General features: G+C 33.8%; 1 protein-coding gene across 1 annotated transcript; it reads left to right on the top strand.

The window, feature by feature from the left end:
* Positions 1-460: 460 nt before the first annotated feature.
* On the top strand, positions 461-20,624 carry LOC121311931 (transport and Golgi organization protein 1 homolog; the record flags this gene model as incomplete). The annotated part of the gene is made up of 17 exons (XM_041244043.1): positions 461-576; positions 1,240-1,346; positions 3,362-3,458; positions 8,986-8,996; positions 10,015-10,103; positions 10,371-10,448; positions 10,537-10,647; positions 14,467-14,538; positions 14,736-14,840; positions 14,954-15,076; positions 17,131-17,236; positions 17,354-17,400; positions 19,287-19,377; positions 19,460-19,598; positions 19,899-20,061; positions 20,354-20,389; positions 20,557-20,624. Coding segments are annotated over exons 1-17 (1,544 nt in total), but the record flags the coding sequence as incomplete, so codon positions are not given.
* Positions 20,625-21,006: the final 382 nt, after the last annotated feature.

The following is a 21,006-nucleotide window of genomic DNA, read 5'->3' as shown; positions in this document are numbered from 1 at the left end:
AACGGAATATGGTAACTTTAAACAAGGTCAGAATTCAAAACTATGTATTATTTGTTTATTTAGCAGACACCTTTATCAAAGGCATCTTAGACAGACTAGGATGTGTGAACTTTGCATCAGCTGAAGAGTCACTTACAACTAGTCTTGCCCAAAATATGAAACACGGGGAGGTTAAGTGAATATTAGTTACAAGCCCTTTTCTTTAACCACTGGACCACACAGCCTCCTAGCAAGTTAGTTAACAGACACGCTTGTTGTAAATGTACCTGGCTTAGAATATATTTATTTATTTTGCATTATATTGTGGAACTATGAACAGGGTAGAAACTGAGGATGATCTGTATACTAATATTGTTTTCTGTCTTCCTTTGGATGGAGATTATTTTAAAGAGATTACATTTAAATCTGTATTTCCCTCTATTAAAGCATACTTTTCACTCAACTAGAAGAAGAAATACTGCAGCTGTTCCAGGCCATGACGCATTGGTTTCACAGAAATCCTTTGAAGGCCACTGCGCCTGTTTCCTTCAGTCTGTATGGAGTAGCTGCAAGTACTGGTGCTAATAAGATATGCAAGTAAGTCCTTGCTTTTGTGGCAGACTGTCCCCCCAGATACCAATATTTATGTAAACTAAACAGCAAATATCACAGGGTGACTGGGGGATAGCCATTATTACCTGTTAAGACCTCTTGCCTACTAAATATCTTGGTAACTCTGAGTAGATAACCGTCCTCTCTTGGAGAATGGCAAGAATATTTAGTGAGCAAGTTGTTTTACAATTGACGTGTACCCACATTGTCATCTATTTACTGCCAATGCATAATGTATGAGTGGGATTTTTGTTCTTCGTTTGGGCCCCAATTAATAGAATGGTAAATGACAAGACTAGATTTCTCCAATAAGCCTGTGAGTCACCATTGTAGAAATCCATTTTTCAAAATCATGTTGCTTCCAGACTTTTGAGCATCAGTGAACTTTCTCTCTAGATTGTTTTGTAAAATGATACTATGAGAACAATCTATTAGGGTTTATGCCTTTTTTAAGTGGTGATTATTGTAGGATTTTGCTTGTATTTTATATCATTGTTGTAATGTTTCGTCATAGTTTTTTGTAAAAATGTATCGTATATTAAATTTTCCTAGGTTGCGTTATTTTGTAGATGAAATCTGGTATCTTGGCTGAAGTGTTATATATTTCTTTTAGAATTATATTTTGGAATTACATTGTTTTAATTCTAGTGACCTGAAGTCAGCACGAGCACGGCTGTTAGAACTGTTAACAGATGTCACCGCTAATGCTGAAATGATGAAAAATGCTACAGATGCATACTTCTCACTTCTACAAGGTTAGTCACCGATACCTTGCAAATGCTCATTTGGTGGTGGTGATGCTAGAATTAAGTTTCTAAATGCTTATGCTATCCACTTCTAATTCAGATCTGATTTGATTACTTGATTCAACCAGATTGAGAGAAAAGGAAATTTACAGTTTTCCTTTAAATAATGTCCATCAAAGTCTTGGTTGTCATCATTGTATTGATGCACAAATTATCATAAGGCGTTACATAGAAGTAAAAATTTTATTTGCACGTTTTTCTGCTAGCACAAGCCACGTTTCCCAGGAGCAATTTGTAGGGTTAGATGCTAACAATATTGTGGTACCTTCTGAAACTTGCTAGTCCTAATGTGAAGTGTCCAAGTTGTAATCCACAACAAGTTGTGGTCCCTGAAAATCGGCTTCTAAAAAATAAACACCTTATAATACATACAAAGGCACCTTAGCAAACGCTCCTACAAATCGATCAATCACCTGTTTGTACATCGTTACTGAGTGACTACTGTACTGTGTGCTGAGAAACTGACACCGACAGCACCAGACGGGTGACAGGAAAAAATTCTCTCACCTTGCCGACCACGAAGCTCCTTCTGAAATTGGCACCGATGACACAGATACAATGTTTATTTTATTGTTTTTTACATGTGTTGCTATTTTCAAAAATGCTGGCAGGTTTGTGGAATTGGTGCTTATAGTGAGTGATTTAAATAAATGTGAATTTACTACCTATAATAATTCATGTAGAAATGCGGTCTTCACTATCCTAATTTAAAGGAGGAACGTTTCACTGTAACCCTCGGGATGAAATTTTTAGTTAGGTGGCTACATACAGTATTTTATTTTTTTTTAATTTGCAGTGGGAGAAAACCGCTTCAGCAAGTACAGTAGAATTTGCCACAACTGACGGACACTGAATCTACTAGGTTGGATACTATTACTAATGATAGAATAACAAATACAAAAGAAACAAAGGGAAACGCAGATATCTTCAAGAAAGCTGGGGGACTTTATATAAATGGATTTGAATATGTGAAGGATCACCTTCCGTTTTGTCAGAACTCCCAGTGAATGTTTTACTTTTTAAAAGCAGATCGGACTGTGAGGCATCCACACTATAGTTTGACATAACATGTAATTTATTTGTAATAAGCGGGACCTTATTTCTCCCCTGCATTGGTGAGTCCCAGAGCGCTCGCGGAATTGCCACTTATGCACCTGTTATCGGTGATTAAAGCCTGGTTTTCAAACAAACTGATTGTATTGTTATAAGAGAAATGTGTTTTTAAAAAGTAATGTCACTTAAAATATGCTGACGATAATGTAAACCCCAAGGTACAGACAGCGAGTCCCAAACTTTAAATGTGTTACTGTTGTTTAAAGGTAAGAACTGAACTTTATTATGAATATATTGTGTTATTATGTTTTAAGCATTGATAGTATTCATTGTGGCATTTGTTTAATTATTAGTTTTAAAATGAGGCCACAAATGTAAAATGTCAAGAAGTTCGATTGGCATTGCAGGAAAGTTGAAGGGAGGCTTCAGTTCTGAGTGACTGTTTTGTAAGCATTATGAATGCTTATTCACTACTGCTACATCCCATTACAAAATCGACTTTTTCTGCATATTTGTAATGCAAGTCTGTGAATGCGTGAGAGTATATGTGCACATTTGTTTTAAGTACTCGCAAAAAGGACTACTGAGACACTGACATCAACTAGTCCTCATCAGATTTAATTCGCCTCGGGCAAGCGTGAGTTTCTGACCCTGAATTTGGTAACCCTTCAGTGCTAGAGACCCAACAATGACCTTTACAGTGCATTGCTCTGCATGTCGATTTAAACTAAATAATTTCTAAACCAACCAGGGAATCCTTTCTCTCTCTCTCTCTCTCTCTCTCTCTCTCTCTCTCTCTCTCTCTCTCTCTCTCTCTCTCTCTCTCTCTCTCTCTCTCTCTCTCTCTGTCAGCATAAGTTCAGTATAAATCCAGCTCCTAAAAGGTTTCTAAACTATGTATTGTCCTACAGGCTTCATACTTTCTCTGGATGGTATAGCACAAGAAAACAAGCTGCACTTCATTCAGAATTTTAAATGGACTGACACCTTGCAAGGGAACACTCCAAGGTAATACCTGAGTGATGAATTGTCAGTTGCTGCATATACACACATTGCTTCTCTCTGGTACTATTTGTTTCACAAGCTTAACATTTATAACAATGAATATATTTCCTTCAAGTGTTAGTAAGTAATTACAATTCTAAGAAATTTGGAAGAATACACAGGTTTTTATGCTGCTTTATGTTTTCATGAATGATCAAAAGTTATTTTTCTTACTGGTATGTACAGATACTGTATATAAAAATGCCCTGAACGTTCAACCTAACTCAATCGGTGTAGCTGGTGACAGTATATACAGTATAGATAACTCCTAATTTTTAATCTTTCCATTTTACTGATCCATTATTATAATTTCATTTTCAATCCATTACTTAACAAATCTGAGCTATACTTTTATCGCCCTTTTATTACATCTGAATATGCTAACAAGGTAAATTGTACTGAAGTCAGTGAAATTATTTGGCATTCTATTCAAAGACTGGCTTCTAATGTTCAGTTTCATGCCATCATTTACCACTCAGAGTACCAGACCGGAGAAAATTAGTAATAGTCATTCCACAAGATAGACATAGTCCACCATCAGGTCCAGCATCTGGAGATACATTGGACAGTTACTAAACTACAGTAAGATGCAACAGGATTATAAAACTAGACACACACACTCACACACACTACTAATGAGCTAAATGTGTGAGACGCACAGCACAGCGAGTGAAATGAAAGTAAAATAAAACGGCACAGTAGCCAAAACAAACACACGGACATGGAGCAAACAAGTATCACGCTGGTGTTCCCGTACGCATAGCAATTGTTAGTTTTAGATTGTAATTTTTCTCCTCTCTCCCTTACCTCCTCCCTGTACACCCAACCCAGAGTGAGAGAAACACTGCATCTTTTATGCAGCTGTACTGAGACTCGATTGCTAATCAGTCATTCACTTGGAATCTCGGTACATCTGCATGTGAACAAATTGTGCTCCCTGTGCTCCATTTAATACCCACTTTAATCTGCAAATGCAGTGTACAATCCCTGGAACTAAATACAAATCTACATTTTGCCAACACTCATGCTACATAGCTCCACATTGTATTAGTGCACGGGATATATATATATATATATATATATATATATATAGGGGCGGGGCACCCCAACACATATTACATTTAAACTAAATACTTTTTTCTACTACAGTGGTGTTAACATTACATTATTTATTTGAAAAGAACAATGTTCAAGCCTTGTATATGAATGTGTGTGTGTGTGTGTGTATGTTGTATATATATATATATATATATATATATATATATATATATATATATATATATATATATATATATATATATATATATACACACACACACACGGTGCCGTGAAAAAGTGCCTCCTATCTGATTTTGCACATTTTTCACATTGAATTTGGTCAGATCTTTTTTGTGGGTTGTAGTAATTTTCCTTGTCAGGGTATGACATCTATTTCTTGTAACTTTTTTTTTCCTCCACCACAAAAGCAAAACTTGCTACAAAAAAGATTTTTCTCATAATTATGTGTTTTGACTACAATTGTGTATGTGTGTTTGTGTATATAGAGGTCAGCACGGGTAGAAAATCAGGAACCAGGTATCTGCCGTGAAAAATACCTGGATAACCGGATCTTTTTCAGGTAATGATTTAAAGAATGAAAAAAAAAGTCTCTTGCTCTGTAGACTTGAGTAGCCTTTTTCAGTAGTGGAAACATTGAAATAATAATAACAAAATCTCAGTTTGTATAGTTATGTTAAATGTGATTCATACACTGGATCCTTTGCGACATCTATTGGCCATATTCAGTTGTTGTTAATTTAACGTTGTACTTGTATTGATTCATGGCGATGCAATGGTTCCAGTAATAGAGGTTTTATTTATTTTCTCAATCAGAACACAGCGTAGTTTACACAAAACAAAAGTATATGCAAGGAGTATGTCTTGCTGCTCTTTCTCTTTCTATCACTTTTCCTGTTTACCTGTTTTTGTCACATATGGTTTTTCTAACATTATTCTCCCTTTGGCAAACCCAATAGTCCAAAACCAAACTTAAAAGTGCAGTCCTCCAGATCTGATAATGTAAAAATGTCTTACATTAACATGGCATCCAAGCAAAGCATTATGATTGTTTTTCTAATGCTGATTTAATTTTTCTACTTGGCACCTTATGCATCTTGTAGTGCGTATGCATTTTCTTAGTAAATCTACTTCATTAAAATCAAATTCTTTATGGTTTTCTGTCTGTTTTCTGGGGAGCACCGCTCACAGTACATTAGTTATTTGTTTACTTATTTTACCTTTTTTAGTAAGAAACTATCTCTGCATCATAACTGTAGATAAAGCTTCTGTATTGGAAGCCACACAGCTGTTGTTGTTATTATTGTTATTATTAATGGATAAGTAAGAGTTATCACTGACTTAAAGTATGTTGGTATGATGTTTTCATTTCGATTTTGTTCCTGGGAAGAATAATCACGCTGTTATTATGAGGTGTACTTGCTGCTAATACAAAGCTTGCTTTAATGTGGTCTTTATTACGCCGGCTGGAGGCCCCCACATACAACTGCATTGTCACATTTTCTTTAAATTGACAAATTAATAATTAATACCTGGGTTGTAAAAAGAGACCCGGGTTTGGGCCGGGTAATTTAAAACCTGACGGGTACATGGGTTTTCGGATACCCGTGCCGTACTCATAGATGGATGGATGGATGGATGGATGGGCTTCAGTGAGTTAAAGGAAAATAATTCCATCTCGGGTTTATGTGACGTCATAAACTATGAGACTGTTAGGTTGAGTAGTTTGTAAACTGTCACAGAAACCCGAGATGGAATTATTTTCCTTTAACTCGCTGAAGCCAGTCTATTATTTTTTATAAAACATGGATATTATGTGTGATAAAAAAAGAAAATAAAAAGGTGATATGGTTCACATTGCAAGTGAATTTAATTTATGTTATTATTTTTATTCATTAAGTCAGTATTAAAGAATCTTAAATTTAATTATCTTGATAATTCAGGAATGGTGGATTTAAACTGGGTAGATACTGAACACCAAACAATAACATATTTTTAAGGAAATGGTTAAAATGAGGTATGCTTTTTTATTTTTTAGTCACTGTCAGAGTCAAATATTATCTGTCTCATTTGCTTGGTTGTTACTGTCGTTCTTGGATGATGATTATAAATCTTCACAGAGACAGATTTGTTAAAAAGTGCCTAAAAACCACGAATTGTGGGTGTTGTCTTATGATTTAAAACGAGTCATTTTTTGGTCAGGATATACTGGAGTCAAATATGGGTCAAAGGTCAAGTAATCTTGTAGACGTATATGCCGAGTTAACGTCACTACTGCAGTATTATATATATATATATATATATATATATATATATATATATATATATATATATATATATATATATATATAATCATATATGTATTATATATATATAAATATACAGTGTTTATAGAAAGTCTACACCCTCTTGAACTTTTTTCACATTTTGTTGTGTCAGTGCCTCAGAGTTTCATGCATTTAAATGAGGATGTTTTTTCCCATACTGTTAAGGGGCAAAAAGCTTTTATTGGGAAAAATTTAAAATACTAAAATGAAAGATCATAATTGGATAAATCACTACAATTTAGCACAGTTTGCGGCCACTTAACACTGTGTGTGATTTTGAAGATGATGGGTTACACCTGAGCTAATTTTGGATTGCTATTACAAGGGGGTGGACACTTATCCAACCAAGCTATTTCAGTTTTTATTTTTAATTAATTTTCTACAAATTTCTAGAATATTTTTTTTTCACTTGGAAGTTGTGTGGTAGGATGTGTAGGGAAAATGAAAAAAAAAAAAAAAAAAAAACTACTTTAATGCATTTTAATTCCAGGCTATAAGGCAACAAAAGGTGAACATTTTGAAAGGGGGGTGTAGACTTTCTATAGGCACAGTATATTATACACAGAGTAGGTAACTAACTTTTAAAACTCTGACAGGCAGGTGTTGGCTTTTGAATTTTAAACTTGGTTCTAACTCTTTTCAATTCACTCCTTATTGGGCTCAGTAGTTAAAATATTGTTTAAAATAATATTGAGGTAATTAAACATGTTTTTATATATTGTAGTTTCATCTATTTATTTTTCAGCCACGTTTAGGTGTCGCTATGGAAGCGATGTATGTTGTCCTCAGCTATTGTGACGTTGTGGTGGTCAGTAAAGGTCAGGCATTATTGACGTGCTAGGGAGAGAAGTTCATTGTAGAGCTAGATCTGTAAACTTGAAGAGAAACACTGCTTCTCTGTAACCATTTATTATCGATTATATTTTCAAATCTAATTAACTAACGTTAATTATTAACGTCATTATTCTTTGATATTCACATTTGTCATCTTAAATCTTGATGTGTTTTAATCCTATTTTTTTTTTTTTTTTTGATATTTAAAAAATAACATCGAGGCCTGAGAGGCCGTTTTTATTTTATTAATAGAAATAATTCCGATTACTAATATGTCGTACCAATGTCGGTATTTAAATACACTGTTTTTTAGTGTATTTTTAGTGTAAAATCGCATACCTGTGGTTTAATTCCACCTGTCATCCAGTTTTCGATATGGATAATTTAGAGCAAGAAGACTTTGAAGAAGGAATATCTTTAGGTTTTTACGCATTTTTGGTTAGGACAGTAATTAATGTAAGTAAACTTGCTTGATTATTTAGTGGGCGTTTTCTCCAAAGCCCGCAGACAGAATTTAAGCTGCACAGTAGTTTGCTAACAAAATGTATTTTAAAATTGTTGTTACTAGTACTATAACAGTTAATCGCATTAAATTATATGGGGCTAAATTAAATGACGTTAGTTTTTTAGGCGTTGCCCTTCAAATCTATCTACTACTTTATTTCACCTGATTTTTAGAGCTTGCAAAAATAGTCTTATACAGTGTAGTCCGTTAATCGCATCGCATTTTTTTCCACACTTGAATAAAATGTTTGTGTTTCAATTTCCTTGACTGTAATATAAGTTCACTGCACCGTTCGAGCAATACAGTAGTATAGCCCTTTTGGTTGCTTTTCACAATTCACTACATAACTCACGTCAGATTTGTAAGTGTATATTTGTACAAACTAGACCATTTTTTTTTTGTCTTCTTGGGAGGGTAAATTAAAGTGTTGTGGTGGTTTATTTTTTTTTTCTATATCTGTCTCTATATCTATTTCTGTTTTTCATTTGTTATTGGATAAGTGTATTTTAAAAAGTGAAAAAAGTAGCTATCAATCCTATCTATATAAAGTGGCATTGTTTGTTTTTAATCTTTGCTGCTATTTTAAAATTGCATTATGTCTAGATTAATTGATGAAATTATTATTTGATCAAAAAGCAGCACAGTGTGTTCCAGATTGTTTCAGTGACTGGTTGCAGAATAACATAAAATAAATCCAGGGTTACATTGTTGCACAAGTTAAATGGAGGAGGATGCAATGTGCATGTTTATGTTTTTATGATCTGTTCAGATTATTTGGGGGTACAGTCCATTTTCAAAATAAAATCCAATCAGAACCTTGGGATATATTTGCGTAGATCTGAAGTGACATGGCAGGAAGAATCTCAGTTTTATCTTCTGATTTTGTTAATACAGTAAACACTTTTTAATTTCTTGGTGTTATGACTTGAGCAAACCATTTTATTCCTCCAAAAAAGTCTCTCTGTCTCATATATAACTATGTTCTAGTAGGTAAAGCCGGTGTTTCAGACTTTCTGGTAGTGTTGCAACTAAATAGCGTGAAATGAGAGACCTGTTGTATGGTACCCTGCAGTTTTGAAGATTTATTTATTTATTTCAGTTGGTAGCTGCCCTGCCTGAGGACTGGCAACCAGGGCCCAGTTTTTACGGTGTGCCGTGGGAGCCAGTGATTATAACCTTTCTCGTGGGATGCTTGACAGTCATAATTCTCCTCTGGAGGACCCTCCTTGTAGTAAGTTTATTCAAAATATATATATATATATATATATATATATAGCTCTTTTTAAAAGGGTTAGCCAGTCAGGTAGTGGAATAAATTATTCTGTTTGTACTAGTTTAGAAAAAAATAAAGAGAAACCTGTTCTTGGATTTAGCAAGTTGCACCTTAATTTTGTTGGTGTAGGTTTTACTGTGTGTTTTATTTTTACAATGTTTTTTTTTCCCTTTTCTTTTAGATAAAGAATAGGACATACCTATGTAAGTAACCTTATCTTACTGTTATATATGAAAACCAATGTGAAGCTTGAGATTGCTTGTTTTTAATATGCTAACGCACCAGTCTGTGTGTACATGTTATTGCATCCCAGAGCCATCACAGGGAGTGTTTGTTTGTTTTAAAACTTGATGTATTATTTTTTTTAATGTGGAAAAAATTCAGTAGTTACATTTTTTTTTCTTTTAAAATTTCTGTTTTCTGAAAAGAAAGAAACAAATGAATATGCTTGTAAATAAATATTACAATTTGTATTCTATATACTGGGTTTAAAGTTTCTAACTGCCATGTTTATTATTATTTTAGTGACAGAAAAGCAACTGGGGGAAAGAGTTCTGCAGTTATTTGAAGAAAAATGTGAAGTTCTTGAAAAAATATCAGAATTGAAACAGAAGGTAAGCACACTTTTCATTGAATCTTTACCTTTGAAAATAATATTGAAAATAATGCACTTGTTACACTTAGACCATACATATTGTTTCTTGAAAAGTTTACATAAATTATTATTTTACAGCACATTTACCAAAAGTAATCTGTTGATACAATCATTGTATAATAAATCTGTAGCTGTAAGGTTGCCCCCTGAGACTAGCAGCTACAATCAACAAGAAAAACACATGTTTTACGTTTTATATTTTATTTGTTTTACTTTGAAATTTTAGATTAAGGAAAGTGAACAGCAGTTAGTGGAGTCTGAGAAAACAAAATCCTCTTCTGCCCATGAAAATGAAAAACTTCAGGTAATAAAGCAATGTCTCAATGTATGTTAAACGCTGCACATGAATTGATGTGGTAGTTTACCATTTGTTTTCTCTTTCACTTTAAAAGGAAGCATTTAAAGCTTTACAAAAAAATAATGAAAACCTGATGGAAAAGCTCAGGACACTGCAGTCTGCTGTAGAAGAAGAAAGGAGAAAGAACCTGCATCAAGAAGAAAGAGTAAGCAGTATCATATTTTTTATATATCCGCTATCTGAAAGCCTCCAAGCAGACTGGCTGAGAACCTTCTCGCCAGAAACTGAAAGTAATAACCCTAAATAAACAACTCGGTAGACAATAAGGAAGACCCATTGCAGAAACTTTTGTCCACCGAACTAAAATGGTCTTTTTTGTTTTACTTGCCAACATTTGGAAACTACCTCCGGGGTAGGGGGGTCATACGCAAAAAACACTCTATCAAATAATAGACGTATCCCCCACAACTCAACACGACACGACCATCATAACAGCAAAAACAGACATAATGAAGCGTTCTTACCTTTGTATAAGTTAGTGATCAGTAGATATGTCGGCCACACTTTGTACATTGTGTGGATTTCGCTAACTATAATGTGCAGATTAAAAGATTTATTTTATTTGTATGGGTAAATATCGGGACTTTCTTCCTATGTATCGGGACATGGGACATTTGCTAGGAAATCGGGACTGACCCGACCATATAGGGCGTCATGTATACAGCTCAGGGCGGGCCTAGATTTAGGACGCTGTTTCGATGTGGCCCAGGGCCTGCAATCCAAGATCAGGGCCAGCCTTTACATATATATGAATGCAAAGCAGACTTACGCCTCCTTTTCATGTCACATTACCAATTTGATTTTTTTATGATAACACGGAAAAACACAGAATTTCTATGATGTTGGAGATTTTTTGGTTTTACATTTGGGGAGGGCAAAACACATGAAAGGCTTTTTCTGTTTGTTTGATAATAACCAATTCAATACACATATCATATATAAACCTTAACACAGGTAACGTTGCTTTAAATTTACGTAAACAAACCTGTGTAATAAAACTGCTTCCGGTATTCAAGTTCAGTGTTGAATGAGGCTTCAGTTTACTTCAGTCAATATCCAGAGCTGTTCAAAGATGCCAAAAACAGTAACAATCAACCCTGAAGATCGGATCAACGAGTTTGGCAAGGATGAATTTCACGTCTGGTAATGTGCTTTTTTTGTACTTCATGCAGCAAGGTTTACAAGGAAAGGTAAACACCCAATTTGGGATTCTTTTCTGTGCCAGTGTCTCACAACAGTCAGGCAGGATAATGCTGCAGCTCTATTTGACAATAGCCACCTAGATGACGAAGACTAACTCCAAGTTGAATTAACATGATTTTTTCTATTACTTTATATATATATATATATATATTATATATATATATATATATATATATATATATATATATATAATTAGCTCAAAGAGCCAGCTGCCCAACGTTTCGATATGTTGTACATATCTTTCTCAAGGGAGCCTGTGTTTGAATCAAAACATTGGAGGTATTTATAGGTGTTTGACGGCATGACAACTACTTGTTATTGTTTATATTCAAATCCATGATTTATTCTTACATGATGTAATGGTGTTCTATATGTGACATCACTTTTACTTATATCTTTTAAATCTATATTAATTCTAATTAACATTATTTTATATAAACTTATATTTATATTATCATGCAATGCTGGCTCTGAGGATCAGCCTTGATATGGTCTCCCCAGCGCATCAGCATGCACAACTTTTGAATTAATTTTTTCTATTTAGTTATTTTTAACTTTGAGATATTTATTTTAATTAGTTAGTTTATTCTTTTCTGTTGAGTCTCCGCTGGCATAATTGTGTTCAGTCTATTTATCCATTTACTTTCTTTTATTCTTCTATATGTCGCATTGTCTAATTTTAGCTGTTCTAATACTACAAACTTTACATCATTTATGTCATGTCCTTGACTGGTGAAGTGCTGTACTATTGGTTCATTCATTTCTTTTATTTCCAATTAATGAAAGGTGTTTCTGAATTCTTTTATATAAAGTTGTTCCATTCTCTCCAACATATTTTATTTCATCACATTTTTCACAGGCTATTCCATAAACAACATTGCTATTTTTACAGTAGATATTAGTATTTAGTGGATATGTGTTGTTCTTATGTTTAATTATATTTTTACTTTTGTCCATGTATTTACAAACTTTACATGTACTAGTGCAAGTATTTGTAGAACCTATTCTGTCAATTATTCTTTTATGTTTACTGTGAACTAGAATATCACCTAAATTAGCTTCTCTTTTGAATGCTACAACTGGGGCCTTAAATGCTTTTTTCAATTTTTCTGAATTATGTAGAATCCGCAAGTGTTTCCAAACTATCTTAGAAATATTGGGCAAAAGTTTAGAGTACGTCATTACTAATGGGACTCTCTTGACCTTTTTATCTCTATTTTTATAATCTAGTAGATCATCTCTTTTTAGTTTATCCACTTTTCTTAACTCTGTCTCTATAATTCTTTCTTTGTATCCTCTTTTTTTAAGATTTGTTTTTAATACATGTCTTTGTTTTACATAGTCACTTTCTTTAGAGCATATTCTTCGTATTCTTATTCCTAGACCCTTTGGGATTGCCCTTTTAGTGTGTATTGGATGTGCAGAGGACATGTGTAAATACTGGTGCATGTCAGTAGGTTTATAGAAGAGGTCAGTCTCAATTGAACCTTCAAGTTTTACTATGATATCTAAAAATTATATTTCTTTTCTTGTCTATATATATATATTTGTCTTTATTGATTAATGGCACTGGTAAGCTTGTAAATTGCTTAGAATTGGAAAGTGTAAAAAATTGTATTTACACTGTAATATTTCAATACCTGTTGTGATTATTATTGTTAATGTTGTTCTGCTGGTGATAGAGCAGTAGTTTGTTATGTATTGAGCATGTTGAGCAAAGTGTGTCTGATGTATGACGATGTATTGCTGTCTTTGGTTTAGGGCATTTCCCTTACTGAAGTTGCTGTAGCTACATGTGGAACAAGGGTTTTGTTATACCCATATGTTTAATAATCTTCCAAGAGAAGGGGTAATACTGATGTTTAGTCTTTGTTTAGTTTAACGATCGTGTTTGTAAACAAAGACAGTATTCATGCAGGTTAAACAAATACGTATAACTGAGAAGAAACATGTGTAATGTAAAATACATAAATGTTTATTATAAATGGAATGAATGTTAAATATGTTTATTTTTGTATAAAATGATCCCAGGTTTAACCGGTTATTGAATCATTATTTAATGATTATTTAATGTCGTGTCTTTCCTTAGGAGGGAGCAGTAGTATTAGGTGGTCAGTCTTGTCTTGTGAATGTACATAAAAAATTGACAATCTGTTAGTCATTTGCAATCTGAGTGAAGTATCCATTACAAAAATAAATGTTTATATCTGTCAACAATTGCAAGTAGGTCTTTCCTGCGTTCTAAATACCTTCGTGTTCTTGAGAGAATAATGTGATTGTATATAAAATTGCTACTGTGCTGCATTGAAAAAAATATATATTAATAAGAAACATGTGCTACAAATCAAGGATTACTGTATATCCTGGTAGCTCTTCCATTCTGAGTGCATCGTTCCATTAAAAAAACAAAACAAAACAATTTGCCACATTTTTAGGCCTGTTTTTTAGTCACATATGTGAACGCACAAAGGTGCCTTAAACCGCAAATATTAAAGGGGTTGCAGAACTAAATATGTGGCAGCATTGGGCCAGCACAGTGGTGTGAACGGGGTCTATGCAATGCTTTCAAAACCTTTTATGACTGAGAGTCTAAGAATAGTCTTTTTTTCTTTTTGTATTATTTTCTCTAAATTAGTTAATGAAAACCTCTAAGATGACTGAGTCAATGGTGGACTATGCTTTATGCTAATTTGTATGATTTTTTTTTTTTTTAAATACTGTAGTAATGTGTGTGGTTTTTTTTTTTTTTTTTTTTTTCCAGTTGTCTGACACTCAAAAGTCATTCAAGAAGCTTCAGAGTTTAATTAATTCTAAGAGTGCTGAACTGTCAAAGGTAAGTTGCAAAACGTGTTTAATTTTAATTACAAATTTTGTATTCACTTTTGGTGATTAATAAACTCTTGCCTTGCATTGCTTGTAGCCTTTTAAACACAATATAGTATGTACTGGTTACTGCTGCCCAGAACTAATCAAAGTTCAATTTGACCAAGAACCACTATTTCTATCTGACTGTTACGCTTTGTGATTTAGGTACAAACTTGTTTGGAAGAGGCCAGACTAAAAGAAGCAGCAGTAAAAGCTGAACTGCAATCTGTGTTGAAAGAAAACAACACTTTAAAAGACAGTAACAAAAATGTAAGTATCTAGATACAGGAGCAAATGCATTAAGTTACTAATTTTAATGCATTTCTTTGCACAGTGATTGTGAATTGTGTTAATGAATTCATATTTGTTTCCCCCAATTTCAGCTATTGAAAGAGGCCAGAAGCTGGGAAGAGCAATACAGAGAACTTTCTGAGCAAATGAAAACACTCCAGAAGAGTCAGAAAGATTCAGAAGACACTATTGCACGTAAAGACAATGAAATAAAGGTGTGTCTTTTTTATGCTCTACCTAACATTATTTCCATTCTGAAAAATGTAGTTAGGTGCTCATTACTTTTTAGCTTCCACAGTACATCCCAATTATGATGAAACTTGGAACAGACATTCGTTAAATTATATTTAGGGCTTCTGTTCGGTTTTTATTCATTTTTCATTTTTTTCGGTGCTTATTTTTAGCTATTTAACTTTTATGTAAATCGTTATTTTCTTTTTTTCGGGGCTTTTGCTTTTTATATACTGCATGAAATTCTACAGAATTTTTTTTCTTGTCACAACATGTGTTAACTCGACAGTACTTGCAAACTTCATGCACCTTCTTTCCTTTTCTGTCTTCCACAACTAAATCCTTATGGTCACAGGCACATTCTTCTGGGGTTTTTGTGTGTTTAGGCATTTTTTTTTACATTTTGCCACAATTTGCAATTCTTTAAGTTCAATGAGCATGTAACTACTCCCTATGGAATTGCAATAGCTTTAAATCTTGCGAGAGAACAATCCTCCACTCTAGTAATTGTAATCTTGTTTTAAAGTTCACAAGTAGTGTTACAATCCTCCAATAGAAATGTAGGAATTTGCTGTCACTCAGTAGTTGGGGTGGGTTTAAGTATTCAGAACGAATCAATGTGAGATGCAAGTCAGAAAAGAGGGACTGCCATTGTGTTTTTTTTTTTTTTTTTTTCATAGGTTACTGTATTTTATTTATTTTGTTCACGGGGAAAGGGATCATGTCAACATACTGAGTAACTATTTCCAGCGTTTTTGTTCTGGTGTTTGTTGCATATGCACCGTTTTCATTTTTCTTGGTTAAAACAGAAAATCAGAAGCCCTAATTATATTTGAAATATGAACTGACAATCAATATACAGTGCCTATAGAAAGTCTACACCCCCTTGAACTTTTTTTCACATTTTGTTGTCAGTGCCTCAGAGTTTCATGCATTTAAATTAGGATTTTTTCCACTTATCTACACACCATACTCCACACTGTTAAGGGGAAAAAAGTTTTTATTGAGAAAAAAATATATATTAAAAATACAAAACTGAAAGATCATAATTGGATAAGTCTCCACCCCCCTGAGTTAATACTTGGTGGAAGCACCTTTGACAGCAATTACAGCTTGGAAATCATGCGAATCACTACAATTTAACACAGATGGAGGCCACTTAACTTGGTGTGTGATTTTGAAGGCGATTGGTTACACCTGAGCTAATTTAGGATTGCTATTACAAGGGGGGTGGACACTTATCCAACCAAGCTGTTTCAGTTTTTATTCTTAATTAATTTTCTACAAATGTCTAGAATCTAGAATTTTTTTTTTCACTTGGAAGTTGTGGGGTAGGATGTGTAGATAAATGAAAAAAAAAAAAAAATAATTTAATACATTTTAATTCCAGGCTATAAGGCAACAAAAGGTGAACATTTTGAAAGGGGGTGTAGACTTTCTGTAAGCACTGTATAATGATACTGTGGTTGGATAGTTTTCACATGAAGGTTTTCACATGAATGCCTCTAGGTCTCAGAAACCCTTACTTGTATTTGTTTAAAATGACTTGAATAGGAGCTATTCCACATGAGGTAAATAAAGCCTCAACACTTATAGATTTAATACTTGTAAAAAGAAATGCCACCCATCTGTCACAAAATAAATGAATAAAGACGTTGCCATGAACCATTTGTCTAATTAACAGGAAGTTTCTTTTTTAGTAAAAAATATGGGTGAATTTAATGGGCACCTCCTTGTGCTGACAGTTACTTTCATCTTATTACAAATGTGCCAGTGTAAATTACATTTGTGGTTGAATAAATGTATTGGTGTATCGCACAAATGTTTTTCGAGGTTTATAGGTTGAAAGTGTATGGAAACTGTAAAAATAATACTGCTGAATGAAAATTAAGTATAAAAATGCAGCACTCCTCTTACCCTCTCCAGTGACTCTTGTTCAAGGGTAGTTTATGTATGGTACTTCCATACAGCATCTTGCATATTCCAGTGCTTACATTGTGTGTTTCCGGCTGTTAAGTTGTATATTTTATTTTTGTAGGTTTTGTCCGATTGCATTACTGAGTTAAGACAGCTTGAAACCGAAGCTAAATGTGAGACTGTGGAGTTGCAGAAAGGAGATGCCAAGTCCAATGAAGAAACTCAAGGTGATTTGTTTGACTATGTTAACATTCCTATAGGTCTATATTGTAAAAACATGTCCAATTTATGTAGTAAATTAGTGTTTTACAATATGCACAATTTTAAATCAAAATTACTTTCAGGTAAAAAGAATGATGCCATGAAGAACAAGATAAAACAGATGATGGACGTGTGACGGGTAAGTCTGACTTTCTTTCATTGACCAATAAATGTCTACTACTCAATTGTCTCTTTAGTATTGATGTATTCTAACAAAATAAACCAGATACATTTTGTACAGTAACTTACTATACATTGTCTAGTTAAGGATGCACTTCTTATGTTGCCATTTTTTTGACCAAAGGTTTGTATCTACAGTTACATATTATTGGTTCACTATTTGCTGTGGACAACACACATCCCCTGTTTACACGAGCCACTTTTAGACTGACCGAGACGGCTTGGGTCTTTTTTTTTTTTTTTTTGTAATGGTCTGTTTTTTGGTTTACTGTGAATGCAGTGGTCCCCATACACTCATGGGCAACGCCCCCATTGTCAACATCAAACAGGCACAGACAACAGAAACAGGAAGTTGGCATTCTTACTCTGATAACAACCAAAAATGTATTTGACAGAATGCTGAGAGAGTTTTATAATGTGAAAAAACATTTTATAATTCATGTGGGATAAAAGTGAAACAAGCCTACTTGCCATAAAACTTGGTTAGAAATAATACTTTTCACACATCTACAAACGTAGCCTGTGATCGTATTTTGATACCTATCAATATGAAGAAATGTTTGGTTTTTATGGGTATCCATCTAGAATTAAACAAGTCATTACAGTAAAGTTGCTAAGAAAATGAAAGGTTTCCTTCACACAGTGGATACAGTCTTTTGTTTAAAAGCACTGTGCTTTTCTGCAGGTAGTGCTTGTTTAATTATGTACACCACAGCACTAACAGTTATACAATTTGAAAAATAAAGCTGCAAGCTTGTGGACGTTTTAATCAATTTAAATGTGCAGGCTTTATGTTTTAAATGTGTCATTGTAAGTGTTTTAGCCTTCATTTTTTGTCCCAGTCAGAAACAGTACAATTGTTAAGTCTTCCCAGTTTGCTGTTGTATTCACATTTGTCGTACAAAACCGTATCGATGTGTTCAGCAAGTTTTAACTGCAGAGTGATTTGTTGGGTGAGTTGGTGCCATTCAATATAAAATAAACAATCTTATGCGCTGTGTTTTAATTCAAGTTGTTATGATCTGCAATAAATGCACTGTGTTTAATTTGGTAATTAAATTATGATTGTGCTGTTATATACTGTTATTTTAACGGCTTCAGAGTTGCTATGGCGTCCGTGAATTGAAGAAAGAAATATAGTCCTCGTTTTTTTTTTTTCTGGAAATCTGATAACCCTAGATATGTATATATAAAGCACTAGCTTCAGGTCCAAAAGCACTTTACTTTTAAACAAAGGACTGAATTCACCCCCTACAAGGAAATCTTTTGATCTGTATTTTAAATAGTATCATCAACAGTACCATGATGCATTGTTAGTATGTGGTAAATAACCTTGAGTGCTGGGGGAGAACGGACACAATTGAAAGTCACATAGGGGAAAAAGGGGTGATTTGATATGACGTCATCAGGCGCGCATTACAGTTCAGGGGTTATGCCTGCGCAGACTGGGCCAAAACCGTCTCAGGCCTGTGCTCAAGTGTAAACGGGTGGCTCAAATGATAATCTTCTAAGCTGATCGACTCTGAGCCAGGAAGTTGTAAGTGTAAACGTACTAACACTGTCTTGGAATCGTTGGAAACTGAAGTTTGAATATGATCAGGGCAGAAATTATTATTATTATTATTATTATTATTATTATTATTATTATTATTATTATTATTATTATTATTATTATTATTTTGTTTAATAGACATAGTTTCACAATCAAAATATTTGACTTCCTGAGTTTAGCTAGTATAAGATTTGTGGTAATTGTTTTATAATTAGGATTCCAGCTGTAATCTATTTTTCATAATACATGTGATTTTTTTTTTTTACATTTATCTTTTTATATAGATAAAGACAACTCTGACAATTGTTGAAGGAGAACGAGACCGATATAAGGCAAAACTACTGGCTGAAGAAAATTCCAGACACCAACTGGAAGGTAGCTTGTATATTTGTTCATGCTGAATGTTTCTACTCTAAACCCATTCTAGAATAGTATTTAAATCCAGACTGTTTTTCAGAGCAAATACAAAAGCTGGAGCATGGTCATGCTTCTTTGAAAAGCGAGAAGTCCCATCTCGAAATTGAATTCAAGACCATGGAACAGAAACTGGACATCATGGATAAGTTGTACCAACAGAAAGAGAATGCACTCCAGCAGTGAGTATTCAAGCAGCTGTCTGCTGGTAAATTGTTGGGAGAGGACAGTGGTTCAATTCATTGCCTAACTGTTGCAAATTATATTTGACCCCCTTGAAGGATACCCTTGATTTGTTTAAACAGCATCACAATCGTTTTATACAGTAAATAGGGCCCTATACTGTTTAACGTCAGCCTCAGTTTGTTACATTTAAAAAGGACTACAGACACTTAAACAGTATGTAATGGGATAACTACAGATGTGTATTATATTTGCAACACTTATTAGGGAATGATAGGAGAATGCTTCCTTCTTTACAGAAAACTAACACAGGAAGAGTATGAGCGTCGTGAAAAGGAGCAGAAACTATCTGAAGTCGATAGCAAGGCTGTGCAAGCACGAGAAGAATTAAAGATTTACAAGCAAAGAATTCAAGAAATCGGGGAGGAATTACAAAAAACAGACCGCTTTTATAAAATTCAGGTATGTTTGTTTCAGAAGGTGTGTTTTTTTTTGTTTGTTTAGTTTTTTTCTTGACAGTTGTACAGATCCAACTCGGGATACAATTCTACTATGTAGCTAAAATGGTCACTTGTTGTCCAATGTATTTCTGAGAAATACACATTTTTATTGGTAATCTGTAAAAAAAAAAAAAAAAAAAAAAAGACTAATTGAAATGAATTGTGGTTTACTTGCTTTTGACCTATTGCTTGCAATTTATCTACGTTTTTTTGACTGGCTTACCAATTTATTTTTTTATTTTTATTTTTTTAAGATTGCATCTTATGAAAAGAAAGCACATGAAAACTGGGTAAGTGTTAAATGCCATCCATATCAATTAAACACAATTACTTAATTTAGACAAACACTATGACTAGAAATAATTGAATACTTAAACGTTTGTAATTTCATTTTAAATTAATATTTCTTAATGGTAAAATGGCGTAATACTAACCATTTTGACTTTATTTTCAACAGCTTAATGCACGAGCTGCTGAAAGGACTTTAGTGGAAGAGAAGAGAGAAACTTCAAACCTAAGACAAAAGTGAGTTGCATCCAAATTGAATTTTGGGAATTCTGTGTGTTTGTAATATCGTTTCACACTAAACGTAATACCCTAAAGCAGTGGTTCACAATCTATGGTCCACGGACCACTGGTGGCCCCCTTCAGTTGGTCCTTTGAAAGCTTACATAATTACTGAAAGGAAGCGGCAGCATAGTTTAGATCCCACTGCAAACCCAAAATGGTAGACCTTAAAAAGTCAGCTACAGAAGCAGGAAGAAAATGCATACATGGAGAATATATCCAAGTTAAAAAAAAAGGTCTAAACTCTCCATCATATAGTAGTTTGGAGTGTCTAAAATGTATTCTTTACGAGGTAGTTTTCGTGCATTGTGCTCATGTGCACTCCACACAGCAATTTGTA

Source organism: Polyodon spathula, unplaced genomic scaffold (genome assembly GCF_017654505.1).
Source record: "Polyodon spathula isolate WHYD16114869_AA unplaced genomic scaffold, ASM1765450v1 scaffolds_3379, whole genome shotgun sequence".
Lineage (NCBI taxonomy): Eukaryota > Metazoa > Chordata > Actinopteri > Acipenseriformes > Polyodontidae > Polyodon > Polyodon spathula.
The sequence above is the reverse complement of the archived record's forward strand: the minus strand, read 5'-3'. Positions and strand labels throughout refer to the sequence as shown.